This window comes from Apodemus sylvaticus, chromosome 20 (assembly GCF_947179515.1).
Source record: "Apodemus sylvaticus chromosome 20, mApoSyl1.1, whole genome shotgun sequence".
Lineage (NCBI taxonomy): Eukaryota > Metazoa > Chordata > Mammalia > Rodentia > Muridae > Apodemus > Apodemus sylvaticus.
In genome coordinates, this window is record NC_067491.1 from 42,326,238 (window position 1) to 42,353,943 (window position 27,706).

Genomic DNA, 27,706 nt, shown 5'->3' on the forward strand with positions numbered 1-27,706 from the left:
CGCTCAGCTTGCCCAGCCTTGCCGTCATCTCTGGCTTCCCTGTTTAAATGTCTTGGTTACCTAAAAGGTAGCCACTGGTTTCAATTGTAACTAAAGTACTTCTGTTCTTTTGGAGCAGCCTACTTGTTCAATATGGCGGCTACTTGTATCCCTTCAACTCAGTTCCCAGACTGCCCGCCAACAACAGACTGCCCTCCAACTATAGGACTTGCATTTATATAACATTTTTATATGACTCTCCTATAATTTCCCCCAAAGTTTTTTGAAACAAACGAGGATGAGACTGCGTCTTAGTGCCGACTAATATATGATGAGACTGTGTCTTAGTGCCGGTCAAGAATCAGATGATTGGTACTTAAGCTTTTGATTTCCTAGTGACATTTAAATACTTAAAAAAATACTAATGATATTATTAGCACCTTGAAGTGCTTACATGGAAAAAACTGAATGATGTTATTATTAGCAACTTAACGTGATTACATGGAAAGCCTTCACCAACAACCATTGTCACGAGTGTTAGGGGAGGTGCTGTGGACAGAGAATGCATGAGCCCAGTAATCCACAAGCAGTTGATGTGGACAGACAGATACACTAAGGTTTTATTTACTTATTTATTTTTTGATGGTAGCAAACACCATTCTGTCTTTAACTAAGCCGTGGTAATTAATGATCCCTGTTAACATAACTGGGATCATTATCATTCCATAGAAACAGACCTTGAGGTATGCCTAAGAGTATTTCCAGAAAGGCTGAACTAAAGAGGGAAGACCCCACCTTGAATGTGAGCAGCAATTGCCCATGGCCTGGGGTCTTGGACAGAATAGAAAAGAGCAAGTGTTTTTATGAGTACTGATAACTGGCAGCCCTGTTCATCCCTCTGCTTCTACATCTGTGGATGGAGTGTGACTAGCCCTCCACCTGTTGCCATTTCTCCCTAGATATGGTGGACTGCACCCTCAAACTGTGGCCCAAACAGACTCTTCATTTCTCAGTTTAGTTTTGCCAGGCATTTTGTCACAGCCATGAGAAAAGTAGCGAATACAAAAATTGGTTCCAGAAGTGGGGTCACTGCAGATAAGCTCAACCATGTGGGTCTGGAGCCATTGGAAGCTGTTCTGTAGGGTGAATGTAGAAGAGGTTGAAGTCTAAGGCGAGAAAAGCTCTGGAATGTCCTATCTAGAGCTTAATGGTACATTCTACTGGGAGTTTGGAAAACACAAATGTCAAGAAACTGTGGAGAACGGAAGTCTGGCTCCATGGTCTACAGGAAGTTAGATTAGACACCATTCATGTTACATTCATGTTACATAATCCGGTTGATTTCTGTTATACCCTAACAACTTGGTTGAGGCCAGATTAAAAAGCAGTGAAGGACCTTATTTGACAGAGAAAATTTGAAAATGGAGTGACTTTGTGCTATGCCATGGGCAATGCTGTCCACTTTTACTTAGATTTGCAGAGAGACAGGGGCAGCAAATGGTGCAGAAAGATGTGAAGATTGTAAAGTTTGTCACAGAATGGAACAAAAGCATCTAAAGTTGCCCACATGATCACTCTAGAGAAAGCAGTTTCATTGTTAAAGAGATTGGCACATCGAACGGATGCTCAAGGGCAAGACCCCACCAAGCCAAGGTGCACTCAGGGAGCGAGCCCAAGTAAGAGGGCTACCAAGGGGGCTCCCAGCTCCACACTGCCACCCAGGAGTATGTCCTCAGGGTGAGCCTACAAGGCACATACTGTCCTGTGCAGCTGGGGCCAAGGGGGCAGACAACAAGCTGAACAGGCACTAGAACTTGACAGCATTGCCCATGTAATACTGGCTTTGTATAAACAATGGGGAAGCAAACTGAATAACAGCATTCAGCTCTCTGCTTCCTGACTGGGTGCGATATGACCAGACACTGCATGTCCCTGATGTGTGGTTTCCCTGTTGTAGGGTAAAATAAATCCTTTCTTTCTGAAGTAGTTTTTTCAGGCATTTTGTCATAGCATTGAAAGAAGCTAATATATAGACATTTATATACCTATGTATATGTGTGCATATATGCATATACATATAACATACACATGTACATATATACACATGGTAACTTGAAAGCCATTTCCCTTGTATTTTTGTTTTCCTTAACATTGATAAAGCACAGATGCTCTTTTTTATTAAACATGATCTTACTACTCTTCTATTACTTTGCATTTTATTTCATAAAGTCCACTTTTAATTATGCTTCATATCATTGAATATTTTCCCCTAAAATTTTATCTTAACTCATAAGCAAGCTGCCTGAAATGAGAGGACTGGTGTTAGAAAGATCAGAATTCATATCCATGTTTAGGTGTTCCATAACCCTGGGGAATTTAGGACTGTGTCCTTCCTGCCACTCACAAATGCCAGGCCATCCTAAAAATACGTTCCTTGTGGAGCAGTGTTGGTTCTGAAAAGAACGTCTGTCTGATCATTTCTCCTTACTTGAAAAGAGGCTGACAGCATAATGGGAACCCGATTTCTATTAGCTAATTAATTAAAACAGTAGTGTTGGCCTGCTCAAGACTCTTCAGATTACACTTTGTATTTGCTGCATAGAGGGAAAGAAGGGAGCGTTAAATAGCATTACTAATTAATCTTCCTTTGATCCTCAAGTGTTTGTGTGTAATTGTCAAGGCTCATTAAATCAGTTTGCTGAGGAGGGAAGAGAGGGAAAATGTCCTCTCTTGCCTCGCCCCCCAGACGGTCTGTAGCTTCTTCTCTGGATAGGGAGCACTAATAATGTTTCTGGTGCCATGGTTGGTCTCCACCTCTGGCCCACCCGGTGTTCCGCATCTGCTCTTCCATACGCATAGCTTTCAACTCACAGAATAGATTAAGAGAAACTGGGATCAAACAGGTTAACTTGTCCACCTCTGCCTCAGTTGCTTCAAACTTTCCTAAATGATGAATTTTTGTTGTTTGTTTGTTTACGTAAAGCAAGTAGTTTCCCTAATTTCTAGAAGAGATAGCCCCAGCACTCAGCATCTTCTTCCTATATCAGTTCAGAAGTTATTAAGAGTCTACTGCATCCAAGGCAATGTTCTGTGGCCAGCAACCACAGCTACTCAGCCCTATAGGTCAACACCAAGTCCTTACAGAACTTATACTTTACTGGACAGGACTAGTGATAAGAAATGTCTTAACTTCAGGGAAGTGGCTCATATGGTATCAATTGAAAGTCTCAGCAATGGGTGTGTAAAGCAGATTGGAAGCATTGTAGTCAGTGAGGGTTGTAATTTCAGATGGGCTGAGCAAGGTCATCTTCACTCAAATATAGACTGAGCTCATACATCTTCAAACAAGAATAATCTAGAAACGGAATAAGTGCATAGGTCTTACTTTACCAGATTTGCTTGGAATGCCATGAGCTACCCAGACTAGTGTGGCAAGAGTTATATGGATGGAGGGGGAGTAGCAGTACCTACAGGCAGAGGGGTCCAACTGAGAAGTGTCTTGTAGGGATATTGTAACACAGGTGCTTATCTGAGCACCACAGGGACCCATCGGAGAGCCTTGAACAAAAGTGTGATCTGATCCACTTAAGTATTTTTTAAAAATGTTTTCCATTTTGTTATTAATTTGGGTGGGTGGGGTACATTTCACAGCATGCCTATAGAGGTCAGATGACAACTTTGGGGAGTTGGTTTCCTTTTCCTCTATAGAATCTGGGGCTCCTCAGGGTTTCTTGCTAGCACCTTTACTCACAGAACTTTCTCACTGGCCTCAAGTTCTAAAGAAACATCTTTAATCTGCTGTGCCTACTGTGTGCCAGGTATTATTTTGATGTCTATCAATCAAGTCAATTAACAATACTGTGATCAGCCAATTAACAATACTGAGAGGTTTTCAGCTCTCAGTAGCTGGGAAGAGGAGAGGGATGATTAGGATTTAGAATAGAAAAATGTGTGAAATGACCAGGTGGATCCTGAATAGACAGGCAACCTGTAGGCCGATTGTTGCTAAGGCTTTGGGTGGAGTCCTTAATGCTGTTTTTAACAAAATCTCCAACAACCGATTTTGCCTATAAAGACTCTGGAGCCAGATGCTGGGTTGAAAGAGCGCTAGCTCAGAGAGGCAGAGAAAGAACCCAGCTGACCTTCCTCCTAAGCTGACATTCTAAAAGGAAGTTCTCCTCCACATCATCTCAAAAACTACCTCAAATTCAATGTCCCTCCCTTCTACTTCCTGTGCATCTCTCTGTCCTTCTGTCCTCCTGACTTCCTCTTATTCTGTTTTTGTTCTATGTTCATTCCCTGCCAACTGGCTACTTTTTCTACCTCCTGACCTACACTTGACTTTATTTAATCCTGTTTACAATAAACAGAAAGCTCTTGGATTGAAGGTGTGTGCTAGGGCTGAATCACACCACAACTAGAATCAGGTTTTGCCAGTAAGTCACACAATCTTGGGGTTCACAGTGTAATCAGATATCTGTGACACCTAAATGTGGGGCAACTTGCAGTGCCATGCACTTTTGATCTGCTTTCTTCCATTGCAGGCCATCGAATGAACTTTAGAGTCCTAGTTGCAGGGGAAGAGTATATGCAAGGGGGAGGGACTGGGAAAAGGTGTAATTGGTCCTGGATGTCAAACTGGCTAGGGAGACTGTTTTCTTGCTCCTGTCTGGTTGGCATGCATGGTAACTCAGAGTAACCTATGGATGTGCCTGAAGAGCCTCTGTAGTCTTCCCCTTTGCTGATAAGACATCTGTTTCCTCACTCTGACCCCATGTTTGGTCTCATGTGGCAGGACAGCTGTAGGCATAAGTTTTTTGTAACCCACTTTTAATAAGGCTTCAACCTCTTCTCTAGACCCCCACCCAGCAGAAGTATAGGAAGAGTAAAGTTATCAGGATGTGGGGGAAGTGGACCTGTTCAGCAATAGTTCTTTGGGGGCGAGCTCAATCTTCTTTGGTAGCAGTTCAGTCCTGTAGAAAACACCAAATACAACTCAGAAGCTGCTGACGAGTCCTCTTGGCAGGCAAACACCACACAGGAACTGACAGCTACAGACCAGTCCTTTCAGCAGGCAGACACCAGGCACGAACCAGCAGCTGTAGTTCAATCCTGAAGGAACCATTAGCCTTGCCAACTGGCCCCAGGTAAGGCCACAAAAACAGCAAACTGCTGTAGGAACTTCAAGACCAGTTCTTAGGTAAGTTTCTCTCAGTGGCAGCGCTACCACAAGTTGAACTCAACACCACTATGTAAGGCAAACCAATACATGGGTGGCGCTAGTGAAGAATAGTGAGGCAGAGCAAATCAAACTCAGTACTCTTCCCCCCACTGTCTGCGGGGTCATATTTTTTTGTTTGTTTGTTTTTTGAGACAGGGTTTCTCTGTGTAGCCCTGGCTGTCCTGGAACTCACTCTATAGACCAGGCTGGCCTTGAACTCAGAAATTAGCTTGCCTCTGCCTCCCAAGTGCTGGGACTATAGGCTTGCGCCACCATGCCCGTCTGGGGTCATATTTATACTCCTTCATCACAGGTCCTTCCATGTGTTTGTTATATCAAAGCAGCCCTAGTAAAATATCATTTGTCATAACTAACCTACCAAAGAAAGTAGAAGTTTCCATGTCAGGCAGGATGTGTCATCGAGGGGCTCAACAGTCCTCACTCTTACAGAACTATCATGTCTGATACTTGGTCTGACACCAACTCAGAAAGGTGAAACAGGAGTGAAACTAACGTGTGAGCAGATATGTAACTAATCACTCCCCTTTCCTGTCTTACTTGTAGGCACTTGAAGAGCTAATAAACAAAGGCTTGCCCCACGTTCTGGTTACTCTTGGCTACCAGCATCTCTTAAATAAATTTAATTTTGTCAAGTCACACTTTTTCATAAGTTTGGCTGCAACGATAAACTGTATCCCTGATACTTCACCAAAAATAATATACTACCCCGTTGTTATTGACAAGAGCAAACCCACCGCCCAAAACCTAAAAGGTGAGGTTCGGTTTTTATTTCTGCTTTATCCTGGTTGCTTTAACCACTAACCACTCCACTCCCAAGAATCCAAATCAGCATACATGAGCATATATTCTCCCTCTGCGGTCCTATGGCACATATATGCTTATGTCATGGTATAAGTATGTGCATATTCATCTATCCAGCGTGCATATTCATAGAAATATGATGAATATGCAAAATAGAGCTTGTCATGGTTTTATAGAATGCTTACATTTTTGCATCTTGCATTTCTTATATGAAAACAAAATGCATTTTTTTGCATCTTGAATTTTTTTTATAAGAAAACAAAATCCAGGTCTGGAGAGATGGTCTAGCAGTTGGAAGCACTTGGTGCTCTTGTAGACGACCCAGGTCTGGTTCCCAGCACCCACACCGGGCAGTCACTTATAATTCAAGCTCGTGGGTGCTGATGCCCCCTGGATTCTGCAGGTACTTGAACACACAGAGTGCACAAATAGACACACAAGCATAATAAAAATAAATAAATCTCTTAAAAGGTCTCACTGAAGCCATTCCAGGAAAACTGCATTGCTTTGGCTCACTGTATCTGTTTACTATTCTGTGCTCTGAGCAGCCTATGGTAGAGAGAAGCAGTCCCCTGTTGAGATTCATACCCTGCCTCCAACGAACCATACTACAGTGATACAGACCCATATGACAGTGTATATTCCTATGGTGGACAGCAAGGAGTGGGTCTTGTGAGCTATCAAGTATTTATACTTTTTAAATATACTAGATTATACCTTAAAATACAGTTTATTTACAATTTCATATGATGTTTAACTGCAGGTTTTATTTGTATCTGTTCTTTAAAAAATTGATTGTATGTGTGTGTGTGTGGTATACATGTTATTTATGTTATGCATATGAATGTTAACATGTTTATGGGTAGACAAATGGGTATGGGTGTAGGTAATAATATCACTATTTTGTATGTTATAGGTGTTGAATATATTTTAAAGTCAAGGAGTGTGATAACTCTAGCTTTGTATTGTGTGTGTGTATGTGTGTATATGCATGTGTGTGTGGGTACACAAGTGTGTGTTTGAGTATGGAAATCAGGTCTCAACTGTGTTGTTTGTTTGGAAACTATCCACTTTCTGTTTGGAGACAAGGTGTCTCCCTGGGACCTGAATTTGTTGAAATTAAGTTCATTTGTGCATTTGCTGTATCCCTTAAGAAACTTTCCCAGAGACCATAAAACATTTAGAAAACAATTTCCCCATGGAGTAGGATCTGGGAGCTCCTTGCATTCTCATGCCAGAAGTGTATCTCTTTGATCTCTTTTCCCCATTGAGGAAAAAAGCCTGAATCTAACCTTCCTTTGCTCAGCTGACCCCTAAGTGCAGAGTCTCATGTTTTAGGATAATAGCCAGGAGGTTGGCACTGGAAGAAAAAAGGAAGATAGTGCCAAGTCCCACATGATTCTAAAATCATTCTTTCCACTCGCCCAATTTATAGGTAGGTAATGTTTCTGTGGTGGTGGACAGTCAGATGATTCCTGTTTGCCCAGCTGGTTGACTGACACAGGGAAAGACTTTTATCTAAATCTGCTTCAGAAGAAGGGCAGACTTCAGGCTGTAGATCAAGACTTTGAGAGAGAATATTCAACGACATCACTTTTACTAGACTTGCTGTTCCTGATGGTCCCTCTGCCTGCTATTATAGCAAAGGCCTCTGCATAGCAGTAGAACTAATACATTTGCTTGTTTCAAGGGTTCAAAATTTATGAAAGATCAGGAGAAGAGCCAAGATTTTATATAGGAAATTAATAATCTAAGTAACATCATCAGCATGTAAAGGATATTTTCAGTTTTCTGATTGGTTGCAACAGTTTTCTAAGGTATATGTAGGGAATGTTTGATATACATATGCATTTATAATGTTCACTGTTGACTTTCTGTATTTAAATTTATTTATGCATCCCATGAGGGATGGATTTTAATAATTGCAAGCACTCTTTAAACTAACCATCGATCCTTGATATTTCTAAACATTTTCTCATCTTTACATTTTTATGCAAAAGATAATGAAAACTCTCATGGTCAGCTTTTGAGATTTAGAGATGAATACACACTTAACACCATCAAGGTAAGTCTGAAGGTTTCTTTTTTTTCCTTCATATCATGGTAAATAGTTTATCAAAATGTTCACCACACAACAGTCACTTTGCATGCTGGTTTAATTCTCACACCACTAATCATTAATGTAGGTATTAATCATTTTTTTTTTTTACTACACTGCATTCCATAAAAGACCTAAGGTTTAGATAATATCTGAAATTTACTAATGTCATTCAAATAACAAAATATAGATCTGGGAATTGAATCTAATTTTTTTTTTTAATTTAAAGGGTCCACGCTTTTAACCATTACATTAAATTACCCTATGATAGGCCTTGCTGTGTATATACAAAATTTTAGCAATTTCTTTCTTTCTTTCTTTCTTTCTTTCTTTCTTTCTTTCTTTCTTTCTTTCTTTCTTTCTTTCTTTCTTTCTTTTTCTGAGACTATAATATAATTACACCACTACCCGCCTTTCCGCTCTTCCTTCCAAACCCCTTTAAATACAATGTCCTCCTTCCTCTCTTCCAAGTTCACGGCCTCTTTTATGTTTTAAATTGTTGTTACATATATCTGTGTATAAATATATAATCCTAAGTACCTAAATACAACCTGATCAATCTGTATAATGTTACTTATATGTCAAGTTTTCAGAGCTAATCTTTGGTACTAGATAACCAGTTGGTATGTTCTTCCTTGAGGAAGACTATGCCTCCCACTCTCAGTGTTCCTTGGTTGTCTGTAGTTCTTTGTGTAGAGATGAAGCCTCATGAGCTTTCTCCCTTCTAGTAGCATACCTATGATATAATCCTTCTTCAGGTCTTATTTAGGCTGCCAATGAGAACAAGATTTCATGTATGCGGCATCTCTGATAGTTTTAGAAGATATAGTCTTATAGAACCTTTTCTGCTCTTCTGGTTCTTAAAATCATTTTGTCCCTTTTCATGAACCCTGGATCCTAAGTACAGGAATTGTGTGTTAGGCCTTTCATTTGGGATGTGGCTCCACTGCTCTGCATTTTGATTGGGTTGTGGTTTTCTGCAATGGGCTCTGCCTATCACAGAGGGACATTTCCTCCACAAGGAATGAGAGCTATACTTATCTTTGGGCATACAGACAAATATTTAGAATGTAGCTAAGGATTATTAATCTGGATTAGTAGCATGACAGTTGTAGATTCTCTCTCAAGAGCCATAAATTCATTAGACCTGGGTAGTTTGTTAGTTGGGAGTTTTCAGTACCACATATGATTTCCCTCTTGCTGAGTTTGTCTTAAGCTCAATTAAAGAGCTGTTGGTTACCACTGAGGTATGTGTACCACTAATGTACTCTCAGGGTGATCCTATCATACTAGTTGTTGTGGTTCATAGACAGCTACACAGGGATACTGGTTCCATCCTTCCTTTGGAAGTTTGCATATGGTACCTTCTTACAGTACTGTGAGAACCAGTCCGCAAGGAGGAGTCTTATAGATCCAGCCCTATGTTGGGAGTGCATGGTGAGACCTATTGTTTGAAAGACTGTCTTCTGCCATATTAGTTCTGTCTACTCTCGATGATCTATCATAAAACTTAGTCAACTCCAGATTCCCAGTTTGGTAATCACAATTTAACTTGGAATACAGTGTATCATTATGGATTCTGTCTGCTAATTTGCCCATTTGCTAACATTTGCTTGTAACTTCAAAGGGCACACTCTTGACATCCATGCTTTTGTGGTCATTTGTGGACATGCTCAGTATGTCAAGAAAATGTAACCACAGGAAATTCGAATCTAAAATAACCACACCCAGCATGCACAGGGCCAACCATGCCGAATGTGACTCTGAGCTAACATTAGGTTTCCTTCTTTTGGTACTTCAGCCCTTCTCTGGGATGTCAGGACAAGTCAAGCGGCCCTTATCAGAATCACAGTATCTGAAGCCTTTGGAACTCTGTGTCAGTGCATGGATGTTTTGGCTTCAGATTTTTTGCATTAGTTGTCCCTACCCTGTTCTGTACTTGCCCTCCCCACCACCCGTGTGTTTCCATTGTGGATGATTCTTGCTGTTTAAAAATGTCCCTTGTGTAGAATATGAAAATGGTGTTTAGTACTTGGGATGTGCCTTACAAAGAAAATAGTTATACTGCATAAATGCATTTGGTCATGAATTATAGTTGTTTTGCCTGTGAGTTTGGAGTTAATGAAGCACCGTGTGTGGAATAGTATGTCTTTGAGTATAAACACATGTTAAACAAAGTAACATACTGATCCTTTGATAAACATGTGACAAGAGGCTCCCAGGGACATCTGTCTGTACTGTCCCCAAGAGGCAATGTTTGAGTGTTGACTAGTCCTTGTCGATGGTGACTCCACACAACTGTATAGAACCGTCAGGAACAGAGAGATCCAGCGATACTGTTGTCAAGTCTACACCTGATGCCACAGCCTCCTTTCTGTGCCCCTTCTCCATTGCTTAGGTACTGACTCCTGTGTCTCCTAACCACTGTTACTGCTCTCAGCACACACACACACACACACCACCACCACCACCACCACCACCACCAACAACAACAACAACAACAACAACAAAGTATTTGTCAAGAGTGAGACTTTATCTCAGAGTTTGTGTCAACTGTGTGGTGTTCTTTCTTTAGTCCATTTTGCTGCTGGAGGCTGAGGAAAAGATCAACGGCCTGTTGTCTGAGACAGAGCACCAGTGCCACAGGCCCCTCTATCTGTCCTCTGTTGCAGAGCTGGAGATCATGGTGGAGGCCAGACTGCACCTGGCAGCAATTGCCCTGCAGAGATACCGGCCAGCATACAGGTAAGCAATTGCCCTGGAGAGGAGGAGCACTCCCCCATCCGCTCCTCCATTCCCTCCCTCCTCTCTCCTCCTCTTATCCCTTCCCTCCTCCTCCTTACCTCCTCCCCCTCCCTACTTCCTCCCCCTCCCCTCACTCCTCCTCCCCTCTCCCCTCACTCCTCCTCTCCTCACTCCCCTCCCCTCACTCCCCTCCCCTTCCCCTCCCCTTCCCCTCTCCTTCCCCTTCCCTTTCCCCCTGAGGCCCCTCACTTCCCTGTCCTCTCCTTCCCTCTTCCCTCTCCATTCCCTCATCCTCTCCAAGGCCCTCCCTCCCCCTCAACCTTCACTCCCTTCATGCCCTCAATCCTCATCCCTTCATCCCTTGGCTTCTCGCCCCTCAGTCTTCTGACCCCCTACGCCAAGAGCCCCGATGTCTGTCATTTGGGGGTCCTGGGAAGGCACTCATCCTCATTTGTTGACAATTCGCCCTTCATGGAAGTTTCAGAAAATCCTGGGTCCACATTGGAGTGCTTGATTTTTAATTAGCCATGGGGTTTTAAAATTCATCTTACACTAAACATATCCATTTTCTACAGAGATTCCTTTATTAAGCACCCTAGGTAGGATTTTAAAATCATATATAAAATTAACAAATAACAGTGCTTAACTTTTGATTAATTTTTTTATAAGATAGAAACTCAATTTTTTATAGTTTGTTTGTTTATTTATTATACATAAAGCCCTTGGAAGGTTTATTTACTTATTTATTATACATAAAGCCCTTGGAAGGTTTTTTTGTCCCTTAAGTACTAAATAAAAATATTTAAAAGGGGGCTGGAGAGATGGCTCTGGAGTTAAAAGAACTTTTTGAGAACACACAGTTGGAGTAACTCACAACTATCCATAACCCAGTTCTGGTGGGATCCAGTGCCCTCTTCTGGTCTCTTAAGGCAACTTCAGCCACTGCTAAACATGCACACGTGCACACATATATGTACCCGTGTGTGTATTACATGCAATAAATAAAAACAAGACAAAGATCTAATTTTTTGAAGGCAGCAACATCTGAACTGTACTGTGTTGAACTGCCTGAGACACTGCTGAGGGCTGGATGACCATCTAAGAAGCTGATTGGTTAAATGTGCATAGTTGTGGCAAAGCTTTCATTCTTCTTGGTCACTGCTTCTGTCATTAGCTAGTTCACTGCGACATTCTGGTTTAGAGCCCAATGGTGTAAAGGCTCCTGTGTGCACGTGCATGCAGCCAGGTCTAAAAGAGAATAGCACCTCTTCACAATCGCAGAAGTACTCTGTCAGTGTCACGCAGCTGGTAATGAACACAACAGAACCACGAAGTCCTCAGATGCATAGTGGCCTGTTTAATGACACACACGCTGTCGCTGAGAATGGTTTCGAGCATTGACACTATGTTAGGCACTCTTCTAGCCTCTGAGGATAGGTCAGTGTTATATATAATAAGTCGGTTGCTTACTTAGAGCCTTGGAGATTCTCAGGAGTAGAGATGTTGGGGTGGGGCAAGAGGAAGAGTTATTCATATATGTATGTGTATGTGTATATGTATATGTATATGTATATGTAAAGATTACATAATTCTGGTTTAATGCAATTAAGTGGTAGACTGTTGTGTGTCATGCCTAAAGCTCTGGACTTAATTCCCATCATTTAAAGAGATAAACAAATAACAGTTATGTGGTTGTAACCTAGCATATGGGTCGATTTTTATGCTCACTGACGACAGCTTCCAGGTTCCCACCACATCCCTTCCACACAGCGCCTGTGTGAGCAGGTTAGAATGATCAGTTACTTGCCACTTTGCCACTGGTGGGATGTTTAGAGCATACACATAGGACGCCTTACCCTAACGCCACCACACAGCAGGCAGCATAAGACCCTCCAGGTCCTTTCCTTGTTCTCTCCAGACATACTTAGGATTCCAGGAGCCTGCTATGGTCTCTCTGTAAGGCCTAGGCTCAGCAGATTCACACTTTGGCTTGTGTATGCGTTGTATATGTATTTTATTCTAGACACAGAACGAAGGGTACTTTTCCAGCTTCTAAGCAGTCATGGAAACCCATCGGCTCTGGGGCATGATATGAAGATGATTGACATTGTCTGAGACCTTTTGGGGGCAGAGGTCTGAATTTCTATGTTAGAGGTATTTCTATGTTAGAACTGAGACGTGATCACCAGATTTACTGTAGCATGCATTGAAGCTGCCAAAGCAACTGTAAAACTCCTGACCCCTCAGCACGAATCGGGGAAGTAGGAACAAACTATGACATTATAGTCTTTTATATTGTGCATGTTCAATTAAAAACAAACACAAAAACCAGTTGAGGTCTGGAAAGAGGGTAAGGGCAGTTTCAGCCATGGCGAGCATGCGCGCGCGCACACACACACACACACACACACACACACACACAGAGAGAGTTTAAAGTCAGCTGCTCTTATTAAAGCCCTTAATGAAGAAGCAGAAGCTGTGGCATTTGGAATCATTACCCTCCAGTGTAGACTTGCCCAAGCGGGTGGGATCTTGAGTGGAGCATTTGCCTGGACGTTCTGTAGTGCCCCACTGCTGATGGCTGTCAGGAGGAGGAACACATGGGTGATGGAACTGAGAGTTGAACAGGATGCTCTTTTCGTAGAAGACCATCTTTATTTGAAAAACAACTGACAGACTGTGTCTGTTGGAGTTTGGAAATGTGGCAGAAAAAGCGAGTATGCTGCTTCTAGGAACAGATCTGTTAGAATCTGCTGCCTGTGGCAGAAATCTGAGCTTTCAAAGGAACATCTGAATTTGGGGGGGGTGGAATTTGGACTTGTCACATGTATCTGAGAATTTGGTGACATGAGTGATAATCAGGAAGATATTGTTTAATTATACAATTAAGTATTTCAATGATTTATGAATTTATATAACTCATTTTCCAGATGACAGGTACTTCATGTTTCAAAATCTTGGTGAACTGAGCAGACCAATAGGTTTTAATGTAGCAAGCCTTTGTCAGTGTGTGGTGCAAGGTTCTATATGGCTACAAACATTTGAGAAACTATCAAAGAAAAATGGCTGTAGTTATGTAAAGAGGCCAGTTGGGGCCAGGGCAGTGGATCGGCTGGTCGAGTGTTTGTTGCACTAGCATGAGGACCTGTGCTGAGGGCTTCAGGACCTAAGTGGAGAAGCCTGCGAGATGTTCCTGTAATGCCCGTGTTAGGATGGGAGGGAGCAGAGACAGGAGGATTCTCCAGAGCTTGCTGCTCAGTCAGACTAGCCAATCAATGAGGCCCACATTCATTGAGAGCACTTGTCTCAACAAGTTTAAAAAAGCAATAGCAGAAGACATGTGACATTGACCTTTGGCCTCCACATGCATATGTGCACATGTGCATGCACATATGTATACTCGCAAACATGCACACACACACACAAAATAAAAGAAGAAAAAAATTTTCTTATGTGAAGTTTAATCTTATTCCTTTACTTTAATTAAATAAAGCAGGACAGCAAAGTGACGCTGAAGCAGGAGCGGAAGTGGGCTTTCCTTTATTAGGAAAGACAGTGAAGGAAGCCACGCGAGCCTCTGCACTCACATTCTAGAAAATATTTTTTTTGTATAAAATGTGCTGTTTCTGTTAATATGTAATGTCTTATTTTATCTTAAAATAAATTCAATATTCAATAACTCAATTTCAATAAATGTCGATGGTACTCTTTAGGGGGTCCCAATAATTTTACAGATATTAATACTCTGTGGGTGTGAACAGTGGTATTGAGATCAAACGAGCTATGGTAGTTTATGGTGATAATATTTTTATAGCCACCTTTAGGCTGTACTTTATTGAGAACTATTGAAAATTTATTAATTATAGGCTTATACTTAGACTATTACTCCTAATCATAACTTATTTCCCCTGTCAAACTTTGAAAGGCAAAGAAACTTTTAATATATGATTTCCAGTTGTGTCCTTTTCCTCAAGCTATATCTGAGAGCAACAGCAACCCTAGAACACACACACACACACACACACCCATATACACACACACACCCATACACACATGCATGCATGCACATGCACATGCACAAACACACACACATATACACACACATACACACATATATACACACACACCCCCCCATACACACATGCATGCATGCACATGCACAAACACACACATATATACACACATACACACATATACACACATACACACCCATATACACACACACCCATACACACACATGCATGCATGCACATGCACAAACACACACATATATATACATACACACACATACACATACACCCATACACACCCACACACACCCACACACACATGCATGCATGCACATGCACAAACACACACACATATACACACATATATACACACACATATACACACATGCATCCATGCACATGCACAGACACACATATACACACACATACACACACATACACACATGCACACATATATACACACATACACACATATACACACATATACACACATATACACACATATATACACACATATACACACATATACACACACATATACACACATGCATATACACACATGCATGCATGTACATGCACACACACATACACACATACACACATATACACACATACACACACATATACACACACACATATACACGCATGCATGCACATACACAAACACACATACACACATACACACATATACATACACATACACACATATACACACATATACACACATACACACATGCATGCCTGCACACGCACAAACACACATACACACATATACACACATATACATACACATATACACACATACACACACATATACACACATATATACACACACGACATATACACACATACACACACATACACACATGCATGCATGCACATGTAGAAACACACACATACATACACATACACAAACATATACACACATACACACACATACACACATATACACACATATACATGCATGCATGTACATGCACAAACACACACATACACACATATACACACATATACACACATACACACATATACACACATGCATGCATGCACATGCACAAACACACATAACACACACATACATATACATATACATACACACATATACACACATATACACACACATATACACACACATGCATGCCTGCACATGCACAAACATACACACATACACACACATACACACACATACACACTTTCTTTTGGTCATTACCTTCCTCCTTTATTTGCCCTTATGTATTTTTTTCTCTTGGTGCAGAGGATGAGTGATGAGTGCCCCCTCCCTCCCTTTTAATGAGAAAGTAATGAGAATGAAAAATTGTAAGATGTCCAGGAAAGGGCTGTCACAGTAGAGCTTTAACTGAAGACTCGGCAGATGTGTGGTAGACATATGCCAACCCTGTGCCAGTGTATCGGAACACTCCTGTCTCAGACACGTGAATGTGGCCCCTGCAGAAATGTTGGTGTTGTTACCTCTTTGGAGCAGAGTCTTCATTTCCAGAAAGGTTACTGTCAAGATGAGTGAGTCTCTCTTTCGTGAACTTGACCCGCGCCCCATGAGCTTCTGTTGGGGCACTGCTGAGAGTGTTGGGCAATCCCTCTTCCCAATGATGCCTGACATTTCCTGATACTTCTAATAAAATTATGTGTCAAGGAAATTGAAAGGCGCTTTCCCTGGGGTGACGGACAGAGTGAGCTGCATGGATTTCGCGAGAATAAACTGACCATTTTTGTCATGAATGTTAATAAGAAATAAATGGGATCAAAGCTGTCCACAGTGGGATTCTCCTTCTGGACTTACTTTCAGAGCTCCACCCTTTTTATGTTGTTTAAGCAAATGGTGGTTCCCATTTTTCCCTGTATTTAATTCATGGCCTAAGGGGGAAAACATCAAGCCTTTTGATTTTATGACAAAAATAATGCCTCTTGGTATTTGAGTTGTTAGAATAAGTCACATTTCTGGACTTCTCTGTCTACCAAGGTACGGGAACCTGAAATTCTCCATTGTGTACTTCTTGTTGCTTAAATACCTATCCCTGGAGTTCATGTCTTAGAAGCACAACTCAGAGGCATATGCTAACAATGGTCTTTAGTTGGCTGTGCCCTTTGGGGATGTTATGGAACCTTGGAGGGGGGGGCGGTAGAGCCATAATGGAGGAAGTATGTCACTGGAGGCAGGCTTTGACATTCTATATCCTTGCCCCACTTCCTGTTTGATCTCTCTGCTTGGTACATGTGGATGAAAATGGATCAGCCTCTGTTCCTGCACAGGTGCTTGCCCCACCTGTTGTCCCGCCTTCCCCTCCATGGTGGACTGTATCCCCATGCCAAGATAAACCCTGTGAAGGCATTTTAACACAGCAAGAGGAAAGTCACCAATACAATCTCCTTTGGTGATTTGGAGATGGTGTCAAGAAGGTAGAGTCCTAATGCTGGTGTTGGTGGTGGCTTTGTAAGAAGCAAGGCTGAGCAGGTGCAGGCTTACTCTGCCTTGCCATGTTATACTCGACTATGTTGTAATGCAGCAGGAAGCCCTCACCAGGTGATGACGTCAGCCTCTAGACCCACGGCTTTCACCCTTCCTAACGCCGGAACCCTTTAGTACAATTCCTCATGTTGTGCTATTTCATTGCTACTTCCTAACTGCAATATTGCTACTGTCTTGAATGGCAATACAAGCCTCTGATGGGTCGGATGTCTGATAGGCAACTCCTGTGAAAGAGCTGTTTGACCCACAGGTTGAGAACTGCTGATATAGAACAATGAACTAAAGTACACTTCTATTCTCAGTTGCAGGTATGTTGTTATGGCAACAGGAAAAAAATAACCCTAAGCAACTGCACAGTAGCCAGTGGGTTATGACCCATTGGTATGTCCTATGTTTTGCACAGCTTCTTTGTCACGAGTATGCCAAACTCATCTCATTTCACTCTATATCAGAACCCAGGCTTTGGAATTGGAAGAACTCACGGAGGGGGCATCACTGTCTTCTTCCAGGGTGGTGTAGTTGTAAAGCACCAGCCTGTGAAGCTTTCCTGTAGCAACAGGGTGTCCCCAAGTGTGTACCCTTACTCAAGGGACTGTAGGGTGAGTGGCCAGGGACTGAGGCCCAGTTAGGGTCCTTGCTCTCTTCTTCCTTATTTCCTTTCATTTTAAACAAAAAGCAGTAACAGCAATCACAGATGCCACCTTAGGAAGTAGTCAACAAATGTTGCGGATGCTTTAATGGCACAGCAAACCCTTGGGAGTTTAATATTCAATAATTGCTACAAGATTGGAAAGCTGCTTAGTAATTTAGTAAAAAAAAGAAAGAAAGAAAGAAAGAAAGAAAAAAATTAGTTTCGTCTCTCCTGCTTTTCTTGCAAAATCAATAAACCAACAATGGTGATACTAGCGTGTGTTTGCTAAGGACGTCCCACTGTAGTTAAATGTCACCCTGGTGGGTGGGGGTTTTGGTTCTTATTGTTTACTGCTGTATCCATGGCTCCTAGATTTCTTCCTGGCTCAAAGCAGATACCCAGCGTGTATTTCCTAACGAATGAGTCCTAATTTAATCATCAAAATCATTTGCTTTTGATGCGGTTGGAACTGTTATCATCCTTCTCATTTTATAAAGAGATTGATAATTGCATTTCCCAAGATCACACAGCTAAAGCACGATGCAGGTGGGCCTTGAACTCTTTCTCCCTGTGTACAAATTCCCGAAAATTAGGCTAGACAAGATGAATTTAAAGCTTTATTAACAACAGAAGGAAACATAATTAAATAGCTGAAGCTCCCAAAACTTATCAAATTAGAATTGAGTTCAAAGGAAAATGTCAACTGATTTAATGTGTAAAATATTTTAATGTTTGTGTGTGCAAGAAATGCTTGCAGCCAGAGATGGGGAGAGGTAGCTGTGGCTTTAGTAGAAGGGCGTTGGCCTAGAGGACGCATCACCCTGGGGAGGAAGCAGTATTCAGAGGTAGAGCATTGGCCTGGAGTGTAGGTAAGGCCTAGGTGTGACCACCAAGCACCCAAAACAAAAAAAAGCTTGTAGACATAAACTGTACTTATACATATAATAAATAGGTCATGCCATGTTTACTTCTAGTCACTGGAAAACATGGATGAAAACCTACTGATGTTAAAGGGTACAATTCAATCCCACATACCTTTTTTGTTCATTTGTTTTTTGTTTTTCCCTCCAAAACTGGAAGCTGTAACCAGTCCACAAACACTGGGAACATCTTTATCCCCTTGTAAAAGTGAAGTGTAATACTTTGGTATAGCTGTCCATCAAATGATTCCATCACATAGTTCCTGATAGTTGTGTGTGTGTGTGTGTGTGTGTGTGTGTGTGTGTGTGTGAGAGAGAGAGAGAGAGAGAGAGAGAGAGGTGCGTGTGCATTTATGAGCAATGCATGCAGTGCTCACAGAGGCCAAAGGAGGCACCAGGCCCCCTGGAGCTGCATTTAGCCATTGGAGCACTGGGTACTGGCCCCAGGCCCTTTGCAAGAGCCACAAATGCCCTCCATCCACATCCACAGTCTCTTCTCTCCATTTCTCTTTGAGAGGATTCATAAAGACACAAAAAGTACACTAGGCCTACTCTAGTACTGCAGAGTATTAAAGATTAAATTTAATAATAATTAGATTTGGGCAAATCTATTTCAACAAGTACTTGTAGATGAAAATGGACACCCCTGATTCCCAACAGGGACCAGCAGAGGAAGAGGAAGAAGAGCTGAGTGTCCTTCCCCCAAAATAGCTTGACTCAGAAAGAGTTCATTGACCAAACTACCAGCTGCACCAAGGATGAGTCTGAAGAAATAATGTAGCTAATGAGAGAGAGTTGTTGTAAACCTGGGGTGGGGGTGGGGGAGTTAGTCTACTAAAATAGCTAGTAGTCGGCTTACCTCATTACCAATAATAAACTGGGTATAACTGAATGCAAGTGTTGGAAAATCAGAAGGGTCATGAAGGCAGCAGTTCGTAATGAGCTAGGGATGTTACATAAGATACAGTGGCTGAGCAGGTATGGAAAAAAAAGGCACAATTAAATAGAAAGTCCTCCACCCTCCACATCTCTCTTTGTTGTTCCCCCGTGACAAATAGAGAAGTTGTGTCTTTAAAAATGGATTAATAAAGATGTTTATGAAATCACTTAAAGTCACTGCTTTTAAAATCTAAGCCAGAATATGCATTTTCCAAATTAATATAGAGTATAAAAAATTATACTGTCACAAAGACACAAAACAATATAAAAGGGAAAGAAGAGTCAGCAGTTATAAAATTATAGAAGAATCTCGCATATTATTGGGCTGGTGAGATGATCTAGCCAATAAAGATACTTGCTGTGCAGGCTTGGCATTTAAGTGTAATCCCAGAACCCACATAAAGGCAGAAGGAGAGAACTGACTCCCCAAAGCTGGCCTCTAAACTCACAGGCATGCCGTGGCACATGTGAGTCCCCACATAGATCACCATCATCGTCATCATCATCATCATCATCATCATCAAATACATTTTGACACAAATGTAAAATCACTGAGAGTGGGAATGTCTGATGGCTTTCTTAGAAGAACTGAAGTTTGTCACTCAAAGCCACAAATACAAGACTAGAGTACAACCCACATAGCAAAAAGAGGCCCACCATTTTTATAAATAAGATGACCAAAGGTAAAGAGAAAACATCAGGTGTGTGAGACTAATATGCTAGGTAGGATGCAAGAGGAAAACCTTGGGCAGGACCAAGAGAACCTTTGATGTTGATGACAAGTGCCTTCGGCAGTGACACTGACAGTAATGAGTATAACAGCACAGTAGGACCCAATGCTACCAAACTGGTTAGAACGAGGAGCTGGAGAGAGAGAGGACGGAGGAAAGAGAAAGGAAAAGGGGGATGGGGAGGGAGGGAGGGAGAGGAGGGAGGAAGGAAAAAGGTGGGAAAGATGGAGGGAGAGGGAGAGGGAGGGAAGGAAGGACAGAAAGATGGAGGGAGAGGGAAGGATAAGGGGAGGGAGAGCAGGAGGGAGAGGGGAAGTGAAGGAAAGATGGAGGGAGGAGGAGGGAGGATGGAGAGGGGGAGGAGGAGGGAGAGAGAGGGAGGGAAAGAAAGAAACAAAGAGGGAGGAGGAGGGAAGGGGGAGGGGCAGGGAAAGTGAGGGAGAAGAGGGATGGACAAGGGGAGAGAAGAAAAGAGAAAGGGGAAGAGGGAGGGGGATGGAAGGAAAGATAAGGAAAGAAGGAGGGGCTGGAAAGGGAGAGGGAGTGGGAGGGGATGGAGAGAGAGAGAGAGACAGACAGACAGACAGACAGACAGACAGACTTTGGAAAACTTAATGTTTCCAGGTGTCCATTTCCTACTCCATACTTTGAGTCAGTAATAGCAGCCATCTTGAACTCATAGCATGTGTGTGTGGTGCAGTAAGGGACTTAATTTAGAAAAGTGACACAGTGTGGCATCTGACAGGAGGTGAGCACCAGTCATCTGTTCCCTAAGATCTAAATTATGGGAAGAAGGGGAAATGTTCTGGCTCCACGGTTAGTGCCAAAAGCACTGTCCATCTACAAGGCAACATATTTGCCAAACAACAAAAATGCTCTTAAAATACAGTCTGGAAATGGAGCCTGTGTAGCACACATTCAGAGAACCCAAGGGCAAAAGCTAGACCAGAAATCTTGGTAATCCCAACCCCAAGAAGGAAGTATGCTGACCAGAGTCCAGGGAAGTTTCTGGTAAAAGCCACCCCAGTGACATCTTGAGTGAGGGCAAGAGCAGGAGGTGAACCTTCCTTGGTCTTCCATCCTGGAGGTAGCAATGGCCGGGACAGAGATGAGTGGGATGGAGAGATGGGCTCTCGAATAGTGGTCACACGTTGTGGGTTAAACTGACATTCTTGATAGATTGAACAGTGTGCATTGAAGAGCCAGAGAGCCATGGTCAGGCCTGAGGACTTGGAGTGGAATAAGTTTGGCTCTAGGAGGCAGAAGTGGAAATTTTGCCTTTGATCTGTTTTAAATGATGGAAACATTCGCTATATTTTTCGATCCATTTCTTTTTATTGAAAGGGACTTTATAGTTGTTTATCATCATCATCATCATGCCTTTGTGACTATACTTGTGGGTTTAGAATTCTGTGCTGTGATTAAGTGTCGTAGTGAGGAGAGGAGAGGACCACAGTGCTCCAAGATCCTGAGACAGAGAAAGGAGACACCTGGTTACCCTTTGAGGGTGGCTGGGGGTGTGGACATTTTCATAGGAAGTAGAGAGTTGTGAAATAGCACGCAGATTCTGTGCCTGGTAACAAACTCCTCCCTCCATTTCAGCACTGCTATAATGTATTCCACGCTGAAACTTCTCCAGGACTCAAAGGTGTTTCAAAAGAAACAGCCTGAAGAACCATGCAGCCCCACCTCTCCAGAAACTTCTGTATGTATGACTTTAACATCCTTATAAGACATATCACACCACACACGTCACCACAGTGAAGGGCACGGTAGGCAACTGATCAGCTACGTGGATGACACAAAATGGGAAAGTCGAGGTAACAGCAAAACCAGGGTCAAAGTGTCTGCATTGGAATCCCATTTCCTCTTTACAGAGGAAAGCCCTTAAGATCTTGTCAAAAGTGTTGTGATCTCATTTGTGATCAGTTGAGGGTGGATCTAGCCATCTCCAAAAGACAAGTGCGGATGTGTCACTGCGGTGAGTCTCAATATGGCCTCACTAACAGAAAGATTTCCCAAGATCCGTTCAAGTGCCTGGCCAGGGCAAGCAGGACACTCACAGTCTTTCCCAGATGGGATTCCTCACCCTTAGCCTTCCCCACACAGAGGCTTTACTGTCTGCCCCAAAGCTCGCCACAAGCCATCACTGGACCTAGTAAGGCCACATAACTTAACAGCATCAAATCACTTACGAGTCCATATAAAAATATCTGTTACACAGAGCCTTGCTTAGGATCTTAGACATTTCTAGTGAAATCACCCACCCCATACCCAGCAAACCAGTTGTCCAAAACAGATACCCAGCACTGTATTTCTCATCTTTCATTCCTTAAAGGGATGTTTAAGAGATTTTTGATGACATGGAAACTGCTGCTGCTATAATCAAAAAAGCACAATGAATATTCAATGCTATAAAACTTTTTATTAGTTAGAATTTTTACTTCATCTCTTAGAGTGTTTTCTTTGTGTCTCTGTGCACTGTGTGTACAGTAGCAAGCAGGAGGTAGATGATGCCACTGGATTCCATGGAGATGGAGTTAAAGGTGATTGTGAGTTGCCACATAGGTGCTGGGAACCAAGCCCAGGTTACTTGCCGGAGCAGCAGGCGCTCTTATCCTCGGAACCATCTCTCTAGTTCCATGCAAAGCTGCTTTTGAGTAGAAACAGAGAGAGAAAAGATGGGCCAAAATGTGATGCAAAAGATTAACAGGGGATTTTGGAATAGCAGCAGGCTTCACTCATTTCTTTTACATACATCTCGTGGTTTACAGAATGTTCAGCAATAACGTCCTAATTTAAAATGTGATCCCATGAAATGCTATTCTCTCAGCTCATGCTTAGCCTGAAGCTAGAATATTGACGTTGTCCAATGGGAAGATAACCTCATCTTTTAACCTTGTTTAGACCTCAGAAAGTAAAGACGACAGTGAGTTTTTGGACCCCATTTCCCTGAACTCCCGGGAATACTTCAATATTCACCTTTGGCTGAGGTGCCGCTTGATGCTGGTAACTGCGTTCATTGCACAGATTCGTGGGATTGGACTCATGAAAGGTACTTTAATTCATGTGTTTTGGTACGGTCCATTTGACACAAGGGACAGCCAGCGTTTTATAGGGGTGTGTCAGTGATAACGCTCACAAGTTTCCAGCTTGCTCTCTTTCTAGAATGTAAAGCACAGGTTGTTTAAAAAAAAAAATAAAAAGATCCTCCACACAGTCCTCCGTACCACAGCAAGTGGCTCATATCTTACTGATTTAATTTGAGAGAGAGAGAGAGAGAGAGTATAATACATTTGCCTAGGTCTTGGGAAGGTGTCTATTGCTAATCTCCCACTCAGTCTCCCATGCCTCTGCATTTCCTCTTTCTCTCTGGAAGATGAAGACACCTTTCCCATTCTTGGGATCACTGTCAGACAGAAAGGGACAGAAGTTAGAGTCTTAGATACCAGCTTGGCCCGTGTGAAGCTCCCACAGTGCCTGGTAGATGTCCAGTTGTCTCCATTTCCATGTGTCTGTCCACCTCCCAAATCCAGTCATCTCCTGCAACAACATGACTTTTCCAGCCATTTGGGCTAAACTACGTTGAGCCAAATTATAACACTTCCCAGCCTCAACTCTGGGCTTCAGGGAATCCATTCGTTTCCCTTTACATGTCCTCTTACTCTTTGGTCATTGGGGACATTACACGCAAGTCCTTTCTAGCTTCCTCATGCATCCCGATCATGCCTTGTCTGCATTAGAGAGTGAGCTGACAGACTGTCTGAGCCTTATCGACGAAGTCTGCACGGAGGCAAAGAGTGCTGATGACACTGAGGTCCTGGCTGAGTTCCTAATGCAGGCCGTGATCCTGGGCCTTCAGGAAAAGCATTTTAAAGCAGACATCATCAGAAAGCTCCAGGTAAGGGACATAGGGTAGCGTTCGTACTGTGCTTAGGGAAAATCCGTGCTGAGTGCAAAGGAGGGGATACTCAGCCCCACTGAATGGGTGCCCGGCACCACGGCCATAGCTCATTAGTGAACCCAGAAACGCAGAGTCCTTTTCTCTCCATAGGAAATTATCAGTTTGCTGGAAGGGAGTGAGTTCCTTTCTCCCAGATCCTGGTTAACCCTGGCAAAAAGCCTCATTCTGATGGACGACTTAACGAAAGCTGAGAAATTCAAGAAAGCATCTTCAAAAGAGAACAAATTAATTTTCTTGAATCAAGCTCACAGAATTCTGATTGCACAGGTGGGAATGTGTCTGATGGCCACAGACTTGGGAACGTACTTTTCTGCCATTTTTCCCTCCCTCCCTCCTTCCCTCCCTCCCTCCTCCCTTTTCCCTCCCTGTCCATACTGACTACAGGATTTCTTCCCCAGATGTTAACTTTTGGAGAGACAATTGAATTCCCCCTCTCAGATGCTGACTATGCAAGCCCATTACAGCCACTGAAGAATATGTATCTTCCTCATGTCATGTTACTGGCCAAAATAAAACTGAGAATTGGTAAGAACATTTAAACATCTAACCTTCCTAGAGTAACTGGGAGTTACTATCGTAACTTAAAGGGTCAATATGATAGGAGCCCAGACTCCACACGCTCAAATAGGTTTTTGGTACTTACCATGTGCTAGACTTTGTGGTATAAGGATAAGCTTCATTTTATGAGCTTAATTACAGCAGGTATAATATGTGAAACTGTTGGCTTTGGACTATTGCGTTTTATTTATCCAGTTGTTCAATCATCTGTAACAAGATTATTTTCACAGTTTATTGAGAAAACATAGAAACACAAGGTATGAGTTCATTACTAAATAATACACCAGGTTTTTTTTCTCTAAATCACAACTGTGGTTTGTTTTCTTTTTTACATTTATGTCAAATCGAGAAAGATTTCAGAGAGGGATGTAGAACAGTATTGTGTCTGCTGGGTATCACTGATGCCGTGATGCATCTGTATCTCTAAAAGCAATGCCCATGGAAGAAACATTGTCTTAATGTGTTGACAGTAACGGCAGGCTCCCCCACCCCCAAAAGCTCCAACATCTTGTTTGTAGCATTTTAAGCACTGCGTCTATGTCATCTAAATGCGGGGACTGTCAGACTCTTTGTATTTTTATGAAAGACAGTGTCTTGAAGGCATAGTTTCCATGTTTTACCATGATGCATGGTAAGTGATGGATTTTCGGCTAAGAACACTTCGAATGGCAGGGGCTGTGGTGGTTTTAGGCTGTGGAAAACAGGTGCATAAATGTACTGCTCTCTGCAGGCTACGCCCTTCTGGAAGCCTTTCTTGTCACCCTGGGTACTAATCTGGCTGTCCTGTGCCTTACTCCAGTGTCAGGAAGACGTCTCACTCCTTAACACCCAGCCTCTTGGCCTTGCTCTGACTCTCAGGTGGTGTCTGCTTCCCAGGGTTCTGGCTTCAGAGATTCCTCCCTTCCCTCCTATAGAATCAACCCTCTGACTATCGAGATCACCCTTCTCTTTTGACTCTCAGTATATTAATATGTTAAAATCTTTACTTGTAAAAACAATACAGACAGATATACAAAAGAAAACAATCCCCTACCCGTAAGCACCTTGTACCCCTCTGATACTGTGGTACCGTGTTCAGCCCCTTCACCAGCAGTGATTGGGTGCTACCAATTTATAGGCTCAGAGAGAAGATGGCAGAGTCTAGAGCTGGTGTTTCCCTTTGGAGCACCTGGTCACTGCTTCAGAGCAGAGGGGAAAGCAGGGTCTGGGACCTGGGACAAATGCTGTGGTTCCCTGTCTCCTCGCTGGGTACCTGGGTGCCGCTGGTGCACCTGAGCACCGGGCAGGGAAGAGTAAACAGAGTGGACGACAAGCAGCCTCCAGTCATTCCTCTGGGGATTGGTGGGTGCCATTCCATTATCCTCACACTGAACGTTTCCAGTGAGAACTGTAGTGTTGGTCTTTTATTTTCTTCTGCAGAAGACCTGTCTTTCCTTCCCCAAACTATTTAGATCTCTTCTGTCAGCTCTGTAGTTCAGGAAATTCGCTAACCCATAAACATTTCTATGCAGAAATCAGTTGAGCCCTTGGCATCTGCAGGCAAGTTTCTTTCTATCTGGGGAAGATTTCTTCTTAGTTATTGTCCACCCACTTCCTGTATTCTCCCTTGGGGGCTAGATACCCATGTGAAAAATCTCAAGAGTGTCACATAGCTTCTTTGTAGTTCTGTCCTTTTAGAACCAAGGCCGTTGTAGCCCACTTGTCCTAAGTTACCCTAGACTAGGTAGTTCATAGTAGAAATCTATTGCTCTCATTTCTGGAGAGTCAAAGTTCAAAGACAAGACTTAACATTCTTCGAGGGTGAATCCTTATCACACCTGGCCCCTTCAAGTTGTCCTTATGTGATAGAAGGAGCAAACTGGCTCTTGCAGGCTATTATATAGCACACCCAGCCCAGTCACAAGGGGTCAGTTTTCATCATCTCCAGGCAAAGCTTGACTTCTCTCTATATATACCATTACTGTTGGGGAGGAGATTTTTAACATTCAAATGGGAGCCAGCACAAACATCCAGGAAATTGTCTCAGCACTCCCCTCATAGAAGATTAAATGAGAAAAATGCCTCCTTCGCTGCTGGGACCACAGTACACACTGTGAGTATTGATATTTGTTTGTACACTTTATCATCTTTTGGTGGTCATTTTATTTTTATAATTTATGACATATGCATAATTGAATTTATCTTCTTAATAATTAACCTTTTGGCATTGACAACCATCTCAAACTTAGCTGATAACTTGCTTTTCTATGTAGGCTCATATGTATATATGTATACATACATTCATGCATACATGAATGCTACAGATATGCTATTCTGTAACCCTACCCTCAGTCTATGTAATTTTACCCATGCTAGCTCTTCTAGAAGCCACAGTTGATACTCCTCTTTCCTGACTCTTTCCTGGGCTGTTCTTCTTTTTCTCCTTATTGGCCTTCAGGTCTAGCTGTGACAGTCTTCCCACAATGGTCAGAAGAGCAGGCACTGCCTGTGTGGTTGTACCAACTTGTAAGAGTCTCAATTCCCCAGTGAGGTTCCAAGGGAAACAACAAAGACCAGCCGCCATTTTTGAGTTCAGGCAAAGGACTCAGTTCATTGTCTGATCC

The 27,706-nt window shown here is 42.5% G+C and overlaps 1 protein-coding gene across 3 annotated transcripts in view; it reads left to right on the plus strand.

Moving 5' to 3' along the window:
• The window catches only part of Cfap54 (cilia and flagella associated protein 54), a 301,539-nt gene that overhangs the window by 173,081 nt on the left and 100,752 nt on the right, over positions 1 to 27,706 (plus strand). For 2 of the 3 annotated variants that reach the window (XM_052165291.1, XM_052165294.1), the window contains 8 exons: positions 5,765 to 5,972; positions 8,008 to 8,087; positions 10,696 to 10,865; positions 22,184 to 22,286; positions 23,489 to 23,636; positions 24,325 to 24,482; positions 24,636 to 24,812; positions 24,944 to 25,070. In XM_052165291.1, coding sequence (XP_052021251.1) covers positions 5,765 to 5,972; positions 8,008 to 8,087; positions 10,696 to 10,865; positions 22,184 to 22,286; positions 23,489 to 23,636; positions 24,325 to 24,482; positions 24,636 to 24,812; positions 24,944 to 25,070 — 1,171 coding nt within the window. The remainder of the gene's footprint in view (positions 1 to 5,764; positions 5,973 to 8,007; positions 8,088 to 10,695; positions 10,866 to 22,183; positions 22,287 to 23,488; positions 23,637 to 24,324; positions 24,483 to 24,635; positions 24,813 to 24,943; positions 25,071 to 27,706) is intronic. The other variant, XM_052165292.1, reaches the window with a different exon arrangement.